A 14,588-nucleotide genomic window follows, 5' to 3' on the forward strand; every position below is an offset into this window, starting at 1 on the left:
GACCACCACTGCAAGTCACCGAAGACCAGCTAACCACCAACCTCGCCCAGAACCCACCCGCAGACTCCACCGACCCAAACACCACCGCCCGCAATCTCAGACAACTGCGACAACTGCGACAACACCCTCGCCCCACTCAAGACATCCTCCAACAGCCTCACCAGCAAGAAAGCCACCTGGTTCACCGAAGACCTCCAGGCCTCCAAACGAACATGCCGAAAACTGGAGAAGAGCGGGCTCCGCGAACGAACTCCGGACAGCCACGTAGCCCACAAGAACACCACCCGCAGGCACCATCAACTCATCAGAACCGCCAAGAGGGCCTCATTCAAAGACCGCCTGGATAACAATGCACACAACAGCAAAGAGCTCTTTAACATCGTGAAAGAACTCTCCAACCCCAGCTCCAATACCAATGACATCCGGCCCTCGCAAGACCTCTGTGACTTGCTGGCCACCTTCTTCCACCGCAAGATCGCCGAGATCCACAACAGCTTCAACGTCACGACTGCCCCGACAACCACCACCCCCACAACCACCACCCACACCAACCACCTGCTCTCCTGGACCAGCATCAACGACGAGAACACCAGCAAGATCATGATCACCATCTACTCCGGATCATCGCTGGACCCATGCCCTCACCACGTCTTCAACAGGGCCTGCACAGCCATCGCACCCCATCTCCGAAAAGTAATCAACATCTCTTTTGAGACAGCAACCTTCCCGGAAAGCTGGAAGCACGCAGAGATCAACGCCTTACTCAAGAAACCCAAGGCAGACCCCAAGGACCTCATGAACTTCCGACCCATCTCCCTGCCCCCGTTCCCGGCGAAGGTCACAGAGAAAATCGTCAACAAACAACTGACCTGCTAACTCCAGGAGAATAGCATCCTGGACCTGTAGCAGTCCGGGTTCTGCAGCAACCACAGCACCGAAACCGCCCTCATTGATGCCGATGACATCAGGTCCCTGCTTGACAACGGAGAAACAGCGGCCCTCATCCTCCAGGACCTGTCAGCCGCCTTCGACACGGTCTGCCACAACACACTACGCACACGCCTCCACGACGCCAGAATCCAAGAGAAGGCACTGGACTGGACCACGTCCTTCCTCTACGGCAGATGACAGAGTGTCCGCCTCCCCCTTCCGCTCCAGTGCCACAAGATTATCTGCGGCGTTCCCCAGGGCTCTTCGCTCAACCCGACGCTGTTCAACATCTACATGGTACCCCTCGCCCACGTCGCCTGACAGCACGATCTCAACATCATCTCCTATGCCGATGACACTCAGCTGATCCTCTCTCTCACCAAAGACCCTCACACCGCCAAAACCAACCTCCATGAAGGCATGAAGGCCGTTGCTGAATGGATGAGGAACAGCCGACTGAAGCTGAACTCGGACAAGACGGAGGTCCTCGGAAACACCCCTTCGGCCTGGGATGACTCCTGATGGCTGACCGCACAGGGGACCACCCCAACACCCACCGGCCACGCACGCAACCTAGGGGTCATCCTCGACTCCACCCTCTCCATGACCAAACAGGTCAACGCCATCACCTCATCCTACTTCAACACCCTCCGAATGCTCCGCAGGATCTTTAAGTGGATCCCCACCGAAACTCGAAGAACAGTCACCCAGGCCCTCGTCACCAGCAGACTCGACTACGGAAACACCCTCTACGCAGGAACGCCGGACAAGCTCCTGGAACAACTGCAACACATCCAGAACGCCTCGGCACGTCTGATCCTCGACATCCCCTGCCACAGCCACATCACAGCCCACCTGAGAGACCTACACTGGCTCCTCATCAACCAGAGGATAACCTGCAAGCTCCTCATCCAAGCACACAAAGCTCTCCACAACACCGGCCCAGCATACCTCAACAGATGCCTCAGCTTCTACACCCCCACCCGCCACCTCTGCCGACCTCGCCACAGTCCCCCGCATCCGAAGAATGACTGCCGGCAGCAGATTCTTCTCTCATCTTGCCGCCAAGACCTGGAACACCCTCCCCACCGACCTACGGCAGACCAAAAACCTACTGGCCTTCAGAAGACTCCTCAAGACCTGGCTCTTCGATCAGTAGCAGCAGCACCCTCCCCCCCCCCCCCCTATCGCCTTGAGACCCTCATGGGTATGTAGTGTGCTTTATAAGTATCTAGATTGATTGATTGATTATGAGAGCACCTTGGAATACATGACTTCAGGAGACATGCTGCATAAAATCTTCTCTTGTATTTGATTTAAAAGACTATAATATTATTCCCTGTATAAAAACAACCAAGATCAAAAACAGGGAGGAGTGTTTGCAATTTGTCTAACCACTGGTAATTGCTTGGGGTAGCATTTTAATCCATTGTTCTTTTACCCACCATGCCACCCTGGATTAGAACAAGCCATATGCAGGCCAGCCTTGGCCCTCCTCCAATAAGAACAGGGATGTGAATGAAAACTGAGGTACATTGACAACAATGCAGTTACAGTAACCAAACGTAATCTTTACTAGCGCACCAACCGAGCCCTGGATCAAACAGATGGAGAAGTGGGAGCAGATATTAAAGGGGGCACTTGCTACCTCACCGTGGTTGTAGTCGGCATAAAGAATACTGTGTAAATGCTGGAGCAAAAAATCATTCCAAGATTTCTGGAAAAGGGATGTAGTGTGAGCGAGTCAGATGAACAGACTATCATATAGAATATAGTGGAAGGTGAATTAGAGAATCTCCGTTGGAGGAGGTCAGCATTAGCGAGTGAAAAGAGATCCTTTGTTGATTGAGGACTTGAAGGTGAGGGGATAAGAAAGGAAAGAATAAAAAAGAGAAAAGTAGAAGTTTAATCACTATGGGCCAGATGTAGGTAATTTTCATTTACCGATTCTTAAATACCGACTCATACCGAATCAGTATTTCAGAATCGGAAAATGAGATGTAGATAACAAATCGGTAAAAATTACCGATTCGGAATCACTCGGTATCTGAAATCGGTATTTACCGAATTGGTATATACCGACTCGGTAAAATCGATTCGGTAAAACCCATACATTCCAACGGGCCCATGGCCCATAGGAATGAATGGGTATTACCGAATCGGTATTTACCGAATCGGTAAATACCGATTCGGTAAATACCGAGTCGGCAATTTGAAACTGACAAACATGTGAGCCTGTGAACCAATCAGGAACTCCAACCACACCCCATCCCAAAGGTACTGGGGAATCAACCAATCAGAATCAAGCACCCCTCCCCAGTACCTGGGACTGGACACGCCCATGCAGGTGCAGAAACCAACAGTCAGGAGAGCAGGAGGACAGACTGAGGAGCAGGCATCCCTGAGCTAACCTGTACAGCACCATGGAGAGTCAGGATGCACAGAGGGATGCTGCTGAGCTCAAAAGGAAGATGAAGTTCAGCCCTGAAGAACTGCAGGTGCTTGTTGCAGAGGTCGTCAGACATTACAGCAAGATCTTTGGGAAACAATCACTGCATGTAGCTGAGTCCATCAAGCGCACCACCTGGATTGACATACAAGGCAAGGTAAATGCCATTGGTGTCACCCACCGCGAAATTGACGATTTGAAAAAACGGTGGTATGATCTCCGCATCATCACCAAGAGGAAACTAGCTGCCCACCGCAAGGAATGTGCTGCAACAGGGGGAGGAACAAACCGAGCCCCACGACTCACCGACATAGTGGAGCTGGTGGAATCCACCCTTGAGCCAGAATCCATCCACGGCATCGGGGATGCTGACAGCTCTGCAAGAGCTGCAAAGAAACAAGGTAAGATGCAAGTACATTGTTATCACCCCATTTACCTATTCCCCCCCATACACTCTGTGTGCCTACATCATACTCCAGAACAGGTTTTACCAATGTCCTGCAATGCATCATGGGAAATGTAGTTGTGGGTAGATACCTTTAAGCAGTCAGCATGCCATGCAGCAAGGGAAGCAACAGACTACTAGCATAGGCTAATGAGAGACAGGCAAATGTGCTATAGTAGTGTGTTTAATCAGGAGACACAGTGAACCACTCCACTGACACAATGTCCATGTCTGTCCACAGGAGAGTCAATGCGCAGCACAGCAAAGGATAGGGAGAAGAGGAGGGAAGAAGCTGGACCCAGCACATTACACGGAGGGAAGGACAAAGAGCAGGCAGCCAAGTCACCTGAGGAGCCAACACCACCACAGCCACAGTCCCCTCTGTTATTTGGGAGTCAGGAGCGGCTGCACAGTCCCCCACCCCCACAACTCCATCCCCAGTGCTGGAAAGGGCAAGGCGCCTTGATGTGCCCCCTCCCCGCATACTGGAAACATCTGAGGAGGAGGAGGATGAGGGTGACATGGCCATCAACCCACAGGATTCAGCTGACGCTGAGCAGCTGCCCATTCCCAGAGCTGTGCGGGCCAGTGTCCGAGGACGAAGGCCACGGGAGGCTGATGATGTGCGTGACGATCAGGGGGTCTTCTGCGGACTGGAGGCCACCATGGTCAAAGTACAGTGCCTGCAGGCGAGAGCAATGATGGGGGTTCAGAGGCAGGCACGCACAACCAACAACAACCTTGATGAAATAGGCAAGGGCATTGGAGACATTTCCGAGAGCATGCAGTCAATGGCATCTGGCATTTCCGACATCACACAGTGCATGACTGTCCTGTGGGACAAGTTGGACAGGGACCATCTTGAGAGACGCAAGGCTCGTGTCGATGTGCGGCAGCAGACAAAAGCCCTGAACAGATTTGCTACTGCAACCACCGTGCTGGGCAGACGGTCAGTGGCGATGCAGGATGCCATTGTGCAGTGCTGCACCAATTTATCAGTGGGAATGGCCAGAATGACCTCTGCAATGGAGCTCATGCTCGCACAACAGACTGCCACTCGAGGCGACACATGTGTTGGGGAAAGTGAGGAGACCACCAGTAGGAGTGGTGCAAGCACTCCTGTACAAGAAGTACGTAGGAGCGGCAGGCGTCATGCAACTGAGACAGGCCACACCGAGAACATTGACACACAGACACAGCAGTCCCACCCTGTGGTCCGTGGCCGTAAACATTGACTATGCCCTCCACCCAAGGAACAGGTCACAGTGGTGTTAACCATGACAACACAGTAATGGACATTTATATATCTTCTAACCACTTTCCCCAACACATGTGTCGCCTCGAGTGGCAGTCTGTTGTGCGAGCATGAGCTCCATTGCAGAGGTCATTCTGGCCATTCCCACTAATAAATTGGTGCAGCACTGCACAATGGCATCCTGCATCGCCACTGACCGTCTGCACAGCACAGTGGTTGCAGTAGCAAATCTGTTCAGGGATTTTGTCTGCTGCCGCACATCGACACGAGCCTTGCATCTCTCAAGATGGTCCCTGTCCAACTTGTCGCACAGGACAGTCATGCACTGTGTGATGTCGGAAATGACAGATGCCATTGACTGCATGCTCTCGGATATGTCTCCAATGCCCTTGCCTATTTCATCAAGCTTGTTGTTGGTTGTGCGTGCCTGCCTCTGAACCCCCATCATTGCTCTCGCCTGCAGGCACTGTACTTTGACCATGGTGGCCTCCAGTCCGCAGAAGACCCCTGATCGTCACGCACATCATCAGCCTCCCGTGGCCTTCGTCCTCGGACACTGGCCCGCACAGCTCTGGGAGTGGGAAGCTGCTCAGCGTCGGCTGAATCCTGTGGGTTGATGGCCATGTCACCCTCATCCTACTCCTCCTCAGATGTTTCCAGTATGCGGGGAGGGGGCACATCAAGGCGCCTTGCCCTTTCCAGCACTGGGGATGGAGTTGTGGGGGTGGGGGACTGTGCAGCCGCTCCTGACTCCTGACTCCTAAATAACAGAGGGGACTGTGGCTGTGGTGGTGTTGGCTCCTCAGGTGACTTGGCTGCCTGCTCTTTGTCCTTCCCTCCGTGTAATGTGCTGGGTCCAGCTTCTTCCCTCCTCTTCTCCCTATCCTTTGCTGTGCTGCGCATTGACTCTCCTGTGGACAGACATGGACATTGTGTCAGTGGAGTGGTTCACCTGTGTCTCCTGATTAAACACACTACTTTTGTACATTTGCCTGTCTCTCATTAGCCTATGCTAGTAGTCTGTTGCTTCCCTTGCTGCATGGCATGCTGACTGCTTAAAGGTATCTACCCACGACTACATTTCCCATGATGCATTGCAGGACATTGGTAAAACCTGTTCTGGAGTATGATGTAGGCATACAGAGTGTGTGGGGGGAATAGGTAAATGGGGTGATAACAATGTACTTGCATCTTACCTTGTTTCTTTGCAGCTCTTGCAGAGCTGTCAGCATTCCCGATGCCGTGAATGGATTCTGGCTGAAGGGTGGATTCCACCAGCTCCTCTATGTCGGTGAGTCGTGGGGCTCGGTTTGTTCCTCCCCCTGTTGCAGCACATTCCTTGCGGTGGGCAGCTAGTTTCCTCTTGGTAATGATGCGGAGATCATACCACCGTTTTTTCAAATCATCAATTTCGTGGTGGGTGACACCAATTGCATTTACCTTGCCTTGTATGTCAATCCAGGTGGTGCGCTTGATCGACTCAGCTACATGCAGTGATTGTTTCCCAAAGATCTTGCTGTAATGTCTGACGACCCCTGCAACAAGCACCTGCAGTTCTTCAGGGCTGAACTTCATCTTCCTTTTTCGCTCAGCAGCATCCCTCTGTGCATCCTGACTCTCCATGGTGCTGTACAGGTTAGCTCAGGGAAGCTGCTCCTCAGTCTGTCCTCCTAATCTCTTGACTGTTGGTTTCTGCACCTGCATGGGCGTGTCCAGTCCCAGGTACTGGGGAGGGGTGCTTGATTCTGATTGGTTGATTCCCCAGTTCCTTTGGGATTGGGTGTGGTTGGAGTTCCTGATTGGTTCACAGGCTCACATGTTTGTCAGTTTCAAATTTCCGACTCGGTATTTATCGAATCGGTATTTACCGATTCGGTAAATACCGATTCGGTAATACCCATTCATTCCTATGGGCCATGGGCAAGTTGGAATGTATGGGTTTTACTGAATCGGATTTTACCAAGTCGGTATATACCGATTCGGTAAATACCGATTTCAGATACCGAGTGATTCTGAATCGGTAATTTTTACCGATTTTTTATCTACATCTCATTTTCTGATTCTAAAATACCGATTCGGTATGAGTCGGTATTTAAGAATCGGTAAATGAAAATTACCTACATCTGGCCCTTAGTCTCTTAGCAGTAAACAGAACCTTTAAGGGGGTACGGGGTAAGTATTGTTGAGTGAATGGCTTTGCAAGTGAAAAGAGTTTGTGGGTTGAAATAAGCTATCTTCTCAGAAAACAGTCTGGAGAGCTACCCTGAAAAACCTGAGGTGGTAACTTATCACTCCATGACTGCTGTATTTTGCCTTCAATTACTAATCTACAAAGGAGTTGTTACGAACATAACACATTTCTTAAACTGCAGTTCTATTTCTATCATTTGTTTGCTGCAAACCTGATAGATAAACAAAAAATATTAAATGGCTATATTAAAGTATTTATTTTAGTGGATTAGTATGGTACATCATAAAGAATACAATTTACAAATGCCCATGAATTATAACTTTATAAACAACCTCTTGTACATATCAAAATAAAAAGATCACCCAATTACATCTCATCAACCTCCACCCACACGAAGAACAGACAGTAAATAAACCCAAATATGTTTAAAAGACAGATATAGTAACATAATGACACACTATTACCCACCTCTGTGTATTCTAAGTAGTAGCAGTACTCAAAACAGTTAGTCATTCATAACAACAATAAAGCCAAAGTATAGCACCAAAAAACCTAGCTACAATGCTAATCTACCTCAAGATTCGGTTTACATTCACTCAAAGTGCAAGTAATTGCGATAAAGCACAAGGCTAAGATACATAGATACATACAAAGCACTGAGGGTGGAGGGTCCTAGGGGAAGTTTAACGACCAAACCTGCTATTACCCCTATCTGAACAATTACACCAACAAAATAGCAGTGGGTTAGGTGAGGTAGGGCTGTTTCCTCCTGCCACAAAAGTGAGTGAGCATGGATCTAATGAACACATGGAGCAGACATGGTTGCCCATTGTTGGCTGGCATGCACAAGCTGGCTCAAGAATCAGAATAATTGATCCATAGATTCTGGAACAAGACCACTGATACTGACTGTGGTTTGTTTGTCTGTCTTTCTTTTTATGTATCTGGGATTTTGTCCGATGGACTACTTCATCTACATTGAACCATGAAGTCAGGAGGATGAAAATATATCACACTCTTAGGTGATATTATTCCGTTTTTTTCTTTTTTTCACAGCAGTAGCATTAATGGTCCTGAAGAAGCAGCAGGAGACCATTTGGCTCCGTCTGTCTGCAGAAACATGTCGACCTAAGATACTCATTAGTAGTTATTTCTTACCCTACTATTTGCACTGTTTTTATTGATTTGGGATTGAAGGTGTGCAGAATAAAGTTTTTTCCTCTTTCACTACCCAATTTTAATGTATTCTACTTTTCACTGATTCACGTTCACTTTAGTTTGCACTGCTACTCAGTTGTCTACAGACACACTCCCACACTTAACTATCTATCACTGGTATACTCGCTTCAGATTAGGTTCAAAGCATCTGCCAATCTGTTGTGGGTATTTTACCTTCAGAACTTGAAGGATCCCATATGATGAAGGGCGGTCTCGGTCGATGACTGATGGGAATTCTTTCACATTGAGGGAGTACCCTAGGCAAGATTTCTTTTGTTTTTGAACAAATCAAGTTTTCTTTTTCCTCCACTTAGATACATAATTAAGTTAGCTCCCTGACCCACTGCTATTTTTGTTGGTGTAAGATACATAGCTTCCAACTAAATCACCATCATCCAAAGTGCTACAAAAACAGAAAGTTCTTCAACTCAGAAGGAAAAATATCGTAAGAAAGAGCAAAACTGATGAAAAAGAAAGAAAATTCAATATTCTGACCATAGCAAGTGATCTATGTCTGAGAAAGCATGTTATGGATGTGATATAGCTGTCAATATGAAATAAGGTCCTTTAGTACTTAATATTATACATATGTAAAATCTGATAAAATCTGAAGAGCCATACTAAATTTGGCAACACTTGTCTGATCTCAATCCTAAACGAATAGCAATAGCATTGATCAAACTGATTACCGTTTTGTAGTCAGAGTAACAATACTGTAGGTAAGATTTAAAGGGACATTGTTAATAAAGAGTCTGTTAAAAAAAAAGGCGGATCCACATATGAACCTCCACTGGTAGGACTGCCCACTTTGTGAAATTCTAGATGTTGAAAGTGCCACTAGAGATGACACTCTTGGCTCTGCCATAGACTATGTCAAGGTTTGGAGATGACTCGGCTAGAAATGGCGGCAGGACAGCTGTCCAGTCTGGGGTGGCTGTTGGAATTCACCTCAAGGAAGACAACCATGGAAATGGTGAAAGAAATTCATGGAAGTTCTTAAAATGCAAATAAATCCATCAACCCTGCATGTTAAGGGGACTAGATATGTGTGCAATGACAAAGTAGTCCCACAATGAAGGACTCTCACAGTGCCCGCATCTGATTGCAAAATATTTACCAGCACAGATGGATGTTGGTGTATTTTTCACTAAAGTATTTTTAATCTGAGTAGGCTATTTCCACGTTGGATCTCCATTGCAGTAGATTATAATCCTAAATATGCCATATTTTCAAACGCTTCTTTGACAGAGATGGTAACCCCACACGCCAACAGAGCTAACAGAGAAAAAATAGTATACATGCTATGTATATTTACCATTTCATCACATGGCCCTATAAGGAATGACACAGGGATCTGTATAAATCTTACAACCTTAAACTCATGAGGTTTTGAAATTACATTTGTTTCTTCCTAACATTATATTCTTGAAAGCAGAAGAGCGAGACTGTTTTGAAGGAATCACTTCATAGTTCATTATTAACTTCTGCACATGGGCAAAATGCATACAATGCATCTAGGAATAAGCAAATTATCCCTTTATAAAAATGAATTTCTTTCTATTGTGTCAAATGTACTAAGCAGGCTTCTACAATAAAACATTGTAACATTAATTCCAGTATAATGTTTGGTTTTCATGGTACAGCAACTCCAAATAATCCATGGTCTTCTTGGTTAAAGCACTTGTAGGAGCAAAGAAAAACTCTAATGGGTAAGAGGTGCACGTTGGTTGATAAGCGTATTTTCTGTAATGAAAAAGGAGAACAAAAGCTGAAATGCTTAATAACATCAGTACACATGTTCTTCCTTAGGGAATACATCTATATTAGGATAAACAACTTTTACCAATGGAATACCATATTTTTTAGGTAGCATCTCAAGATTCCTTTAATAAGTCATTCCAACTGTCCTTGCAACAAAAGGTAACTGGGGTCCATCAGAAGGCACCTTTTTACACATGGTCTCTGAGTTTTTTCTCATTATTTTTATATACTAATTTGCTAGCATATCTGGACCTGTGTGCACTGGATGACTGCAAAAAGCCCATTAGTGAATATGATCCGATCCCTAAATATGGCGATTAGATTGTCTAACTCAAACTGGATCATTTGACTTTAAATTTGAGGCAACAGAAACTGACCATGTCACAACATCATATGTCATAGACTACGCTTGAGCAAACTTGTCAGTATATATTCTTTTGATGTGTTTAAAAGCCTACCAATACCATTAGTCACCTATAAAATGTGTTGTGGCATCCACAAGGCCTAGGTGCATAATGTGTAGAAGCAAGAAATGCTAACTATATAGCAAGCATGACACTGCGGTAAGAGAATTTCAAAGAGATTATTTACTTATTGCTTAGGCCCAAGCATATATCCATAAATTGTCTAGGGAATGCCCTAGAAAATTCATCTTTACAGCATATGGCAATTTTTTTAAATAGTAAACTAATTGGTGAACTTAGATTGCCGGGATAAATGTCACAAAGATAGTTTTTGGAGGAACAAGTTACTTATCTTTGGTAAAACCCTTTTTAGTAGAGTCTCTATCTAATGGCAGATTCCTCACCTTTGAATATTCCCCAGGCATGAGACTGGATCTAGAAACTTTTCAAGAAGTAACTCTAAGCTCTGCACTGCCATCTTTCCGGAAAACCACTCTCACGTACTGACATCTTTTGCTTTCAAAGCTGTCTACGTCCCTAGACGCAGAGCCTCAAAAGCAAATTGTTCTTGACCAGTGAGCAGGTTCCTAGACTTGGTATCTCGTTTTTAGATAGAGTTCCATTCACAAATTGGGAGGAGGAGGGTTGGTGACGAATCTGCAGTCAGATGGAATTTCTATACCAGAAAGAGCATTGCCAGTGGTAAGTAACTTCTTCCGATAGAGACTTCTAACTGCAGATTCCTAACCTTTTCAATAGATACCAAAGCAGTACTTATTTGGAGGTGGGTCTGTGCATGTACTCAAATCAAAAAGTCCTGTAGGACAGAGCTAGTGGAATGCCCCTCTCAGCAAATCTGGTTTTCCAGAAAATAGTGCTTCGTGAATGTATCTATGACACCACGTAGCTTCCTGGCAGATGTCCAGGACAGGAACTCCACATGCCAACACAGTAGTAGCAGCTTTGTCCCTGGTAGAGTGAGCTCACAGTCTTTATGGAGGCAGTTTCTTGAATAAATACATAGCAGATCTTAATGCACAGCACAATCCAACAGGAGATGGTCCGCTTCTCCGTGGCCTTGTCTTTTTTTGCTCCAGTGAACCCCACAAAGAGCTGATTGTCCACTCAGTGTTCTCCGGTCTGATTGATGTAAAAGCTCAGTGTTCTTTCGGAGCCCAAGCAATGGAGCCTCTCCTACTCATTCACGAGGTGAGGAAGTGCGTAGAAAACTGGCAGTGTGATGGTTTGACTGACGTGGAACAGCATCACAACTTTTGTCAAGAAGAATGCTCATGTCTGCAGAACCAGTTTGTCTGGGAAGTGGGTGGTGTACAGTGAGTTGACACAGAGAGCTTGAAGCTCACTTACACACTGTGCTGATGTTATGGTGATGAGGAACACCAAAACAACAGTCTTGATAGTGACAAGCTGCAAGGGACAGCTGTGAAGGCCTCAAAAGGAGCACACATCAAATTTGTGAGGACCAAGTTAAAGTCCCATTGTAGCATGCCAAAGGGAGAGAGAGGAGACAGATGTTGTAGGCCTTTCAGAAAATGCATCATAACCAGTGATTTAACTAATGAGGGCAGATACAACAACCAAAAAAAAGCCAAAAGATACTATTTCACTGTGCTCATAGCAATGCCTTGTCGAGCAAGGAACAAAAACAACAAACCATCAGATAACTTTGCATGGAGAGGGTCTAGCTAACTTGTGAAGCACCACACTACAAACTTGCCCCAACAACAGGTGAATACAGTTTTTCAGACAAGACGTCTGGCTGCCAAGATGACATCAACCACCTCTGGAGAAGGGTCAAAGTTGTTCAGCAATTACCACACATCAGGATGACTTGGGCCCGATCGGTTCTGAACTTCTCCAGAAATAGAGGCAGAGGAGGTATCTGCAGTCCCAAGTTCCACTCTAGTTGATACGAGTCTCTGAGTAAGAGATGCCTTGGAAACACCAATGCTCAGAACTGCTGACATTGCTAGTTCTCAGTGTTGGTGACTAGATTGAACCAAAGTTGTGCCATTCGCAGAACACCCCTTGCATGCCCTCAAGATGCAACTGCCATTCATAATCCACTAGGCATCAATGGCTCTGTTCACCTGCCCTGGCATTCATGGATCCTGCCAGGTGGTTCACAACCAGAAAAATGCCTTGATGATCCAGCCATTTTCAGAGCTGCAGGGCCTCCTGGCAACGGTTCTGTTACTCCACTGCACCTTGTTTGTTGCAATACGACATGGCTGTGGTGTTGTCCGTAAGCACCTGCACCAGCATTCGCTTGATAGATGGAAGGAAGGCTTTCAACCCCAGGCAGAGGGCCGTCAGCTCCAGAAGAGTGATGTGGAGCCAGGACTCAGCTAGAGACCAAAGACCTTCGATCTCCACCTATCACAGGTGGCTCCCCCAACCCAGGAGTGATTCATCGGTCACCACTGTCAGCCCTGGGTGAGGTAGGGAAAGGGGTCTGCCACTGACCTGATCGTGGGCCTGTAGCTGCCACTGCAAATGATTTGCTGTCTCCTCCAAAATCTGGACCTGTACGGAGAGGTCCCCTTGATGTTGTGCAGGATGCAGGAGGCCATCAATCCCAGCAGCCTCAGAGTAGACCTCACCGAAATCCAAGATATAGGTTGAAAGATCTGGATAATGGCCTGCCTAACCTGGACACTCCTTTACGGGGTAAAGGTATGAAACCTTACTGTGTACAGAATGTCTGTGATAAAGCAGAACATGTGAGAAGGTGTCAGGCGCGGCTTCAGCATGTTGTTAGTGAACCCCAAAGATGACAGGAGGTTTGCTGAATTCTGGAGGTGTTGACGACTGCTTAAGGCATGCCTGCGTTCAACACCCAGATGTGAATCTTCAACCTCTGAAGGTGTGCTGCTACCACAGCCATCGCTTTTGTGAACACCCGAGGAGCACTAGTGAGACCAAAAGGGAGCATTGCACACTGAAAATGCTCCTGTCCAACCATGAACTGCAAGGTATTGACAATGAGCCAACAGGAAGGGGATATGGAAAATAGTCATCCTGCAGATCCAATGCACTGTTCAGTCTGCAGGGTCAAGAGCAGACAAGACCAAAGCGAGGGTGAACATTCTGAATTTGTCCTTCTTGAGGAAGGCATTGAAGGGGTGCAATTCTGAATAGGATGAAGGCCTTCGACCTTCCTTGGAACCAGAAAGAAGCAGGAATAAAAACCATAACTCAGCACTTCCTGTCGTAAGACAAACATATGATTCTCGGTCAGTCTGCCCAGGGTCGGTGGAAGATGTGGCAGATAGCTACAACGGATAGGGTGTCTCCCTTCTCAACAAACTGCAGGACCCACCTATTCGATGTTAGGGCCCAGCATGAATCGTTGGATCCTGCCTCCAACTGTGTGGCAGTGAGCCACTAAGGACATGCTAAAGGGGTTTGGGAGGTGAAGCTGAGGGGGACAGTAGGCTGACTGCCTCGTTGACCCTGTCCGTGGGGTCAGTGGGTGGCACGGCCTTGGACAGAAAACTGCTGGGCACCTTGCAGTGGCTGTTTGGGGTGCCTTTGTCAAAATCACAAAAGGAATGGTAGGGTTGAGGCAGCAGGCAAAGCAGGGCAGATAAGCCCAGGGAGTATGCTGTGGCCCTATTCTCTTTAAACCCCTACAAAGTTGAATTTGGCTTGTCCCCAAAAGTGCGAATCGCGTCAAAGGGCATGTCCATAAGGGACGACTGGACATCACCTGAAAAACATGTGACCCGCAGCTAGGAGTGGTGATTATGGCAATATTGTTGTCAATGGCTCGTCCAATAGAATCAGTGGTGTCTAGGCCACAACGAATAGTAAATTTGGCTGTGTCAGGCCATCCTGTATAGCTTGGGTCAGTACAGGTTGGAAGTCTTCTGGCATACCAGGGAGAACTTGAGCCACTGAATCCCAAAGAG

The 14,588-nt window shown here is 47.0% G+C and overlaps 1 protein-coding gene across 1 annotated transcript in view; it reads right to left on the reverse strand.

The window, feature by feature from the left end:
- Positions 1–7,577: 7,577 nt before the first annotated feature.
- LRRC69 (leucine rich repeat containing 69) overlaps positions 7,578–14,588 on the reverse strand; it is a 290,134-nt gene continuing 283,123 nt past the window's right edge. Inside the window, exon 8 of the mRNA XM_078687056.1 lies at positions 7,578–10,231. Coding sequence (XP_078543182.1) covers positions 10,121–10,231 — 111 coding nt within the window. The 3' untranslated portion in view covers positions 7,578–10,120. The remainder of the gene's footprint in view (positions 10,232–14,588) is intronic.

The sequence above is a fragment of the Lissotriton helveticus genome, chromosome 4_1 (assembly GCF_964261635.1).
Source record: "Lissotriton helveticus chromosome 4_1, aLisHel1.1, whole genome shotgun sequence".
Classification (NCBI taxonomy): Eukaryota; Metazoa; Chordata; class Amphibia; order Caudata; family Salamandridae; genus Lissotriton; species Lissotriton helveticus.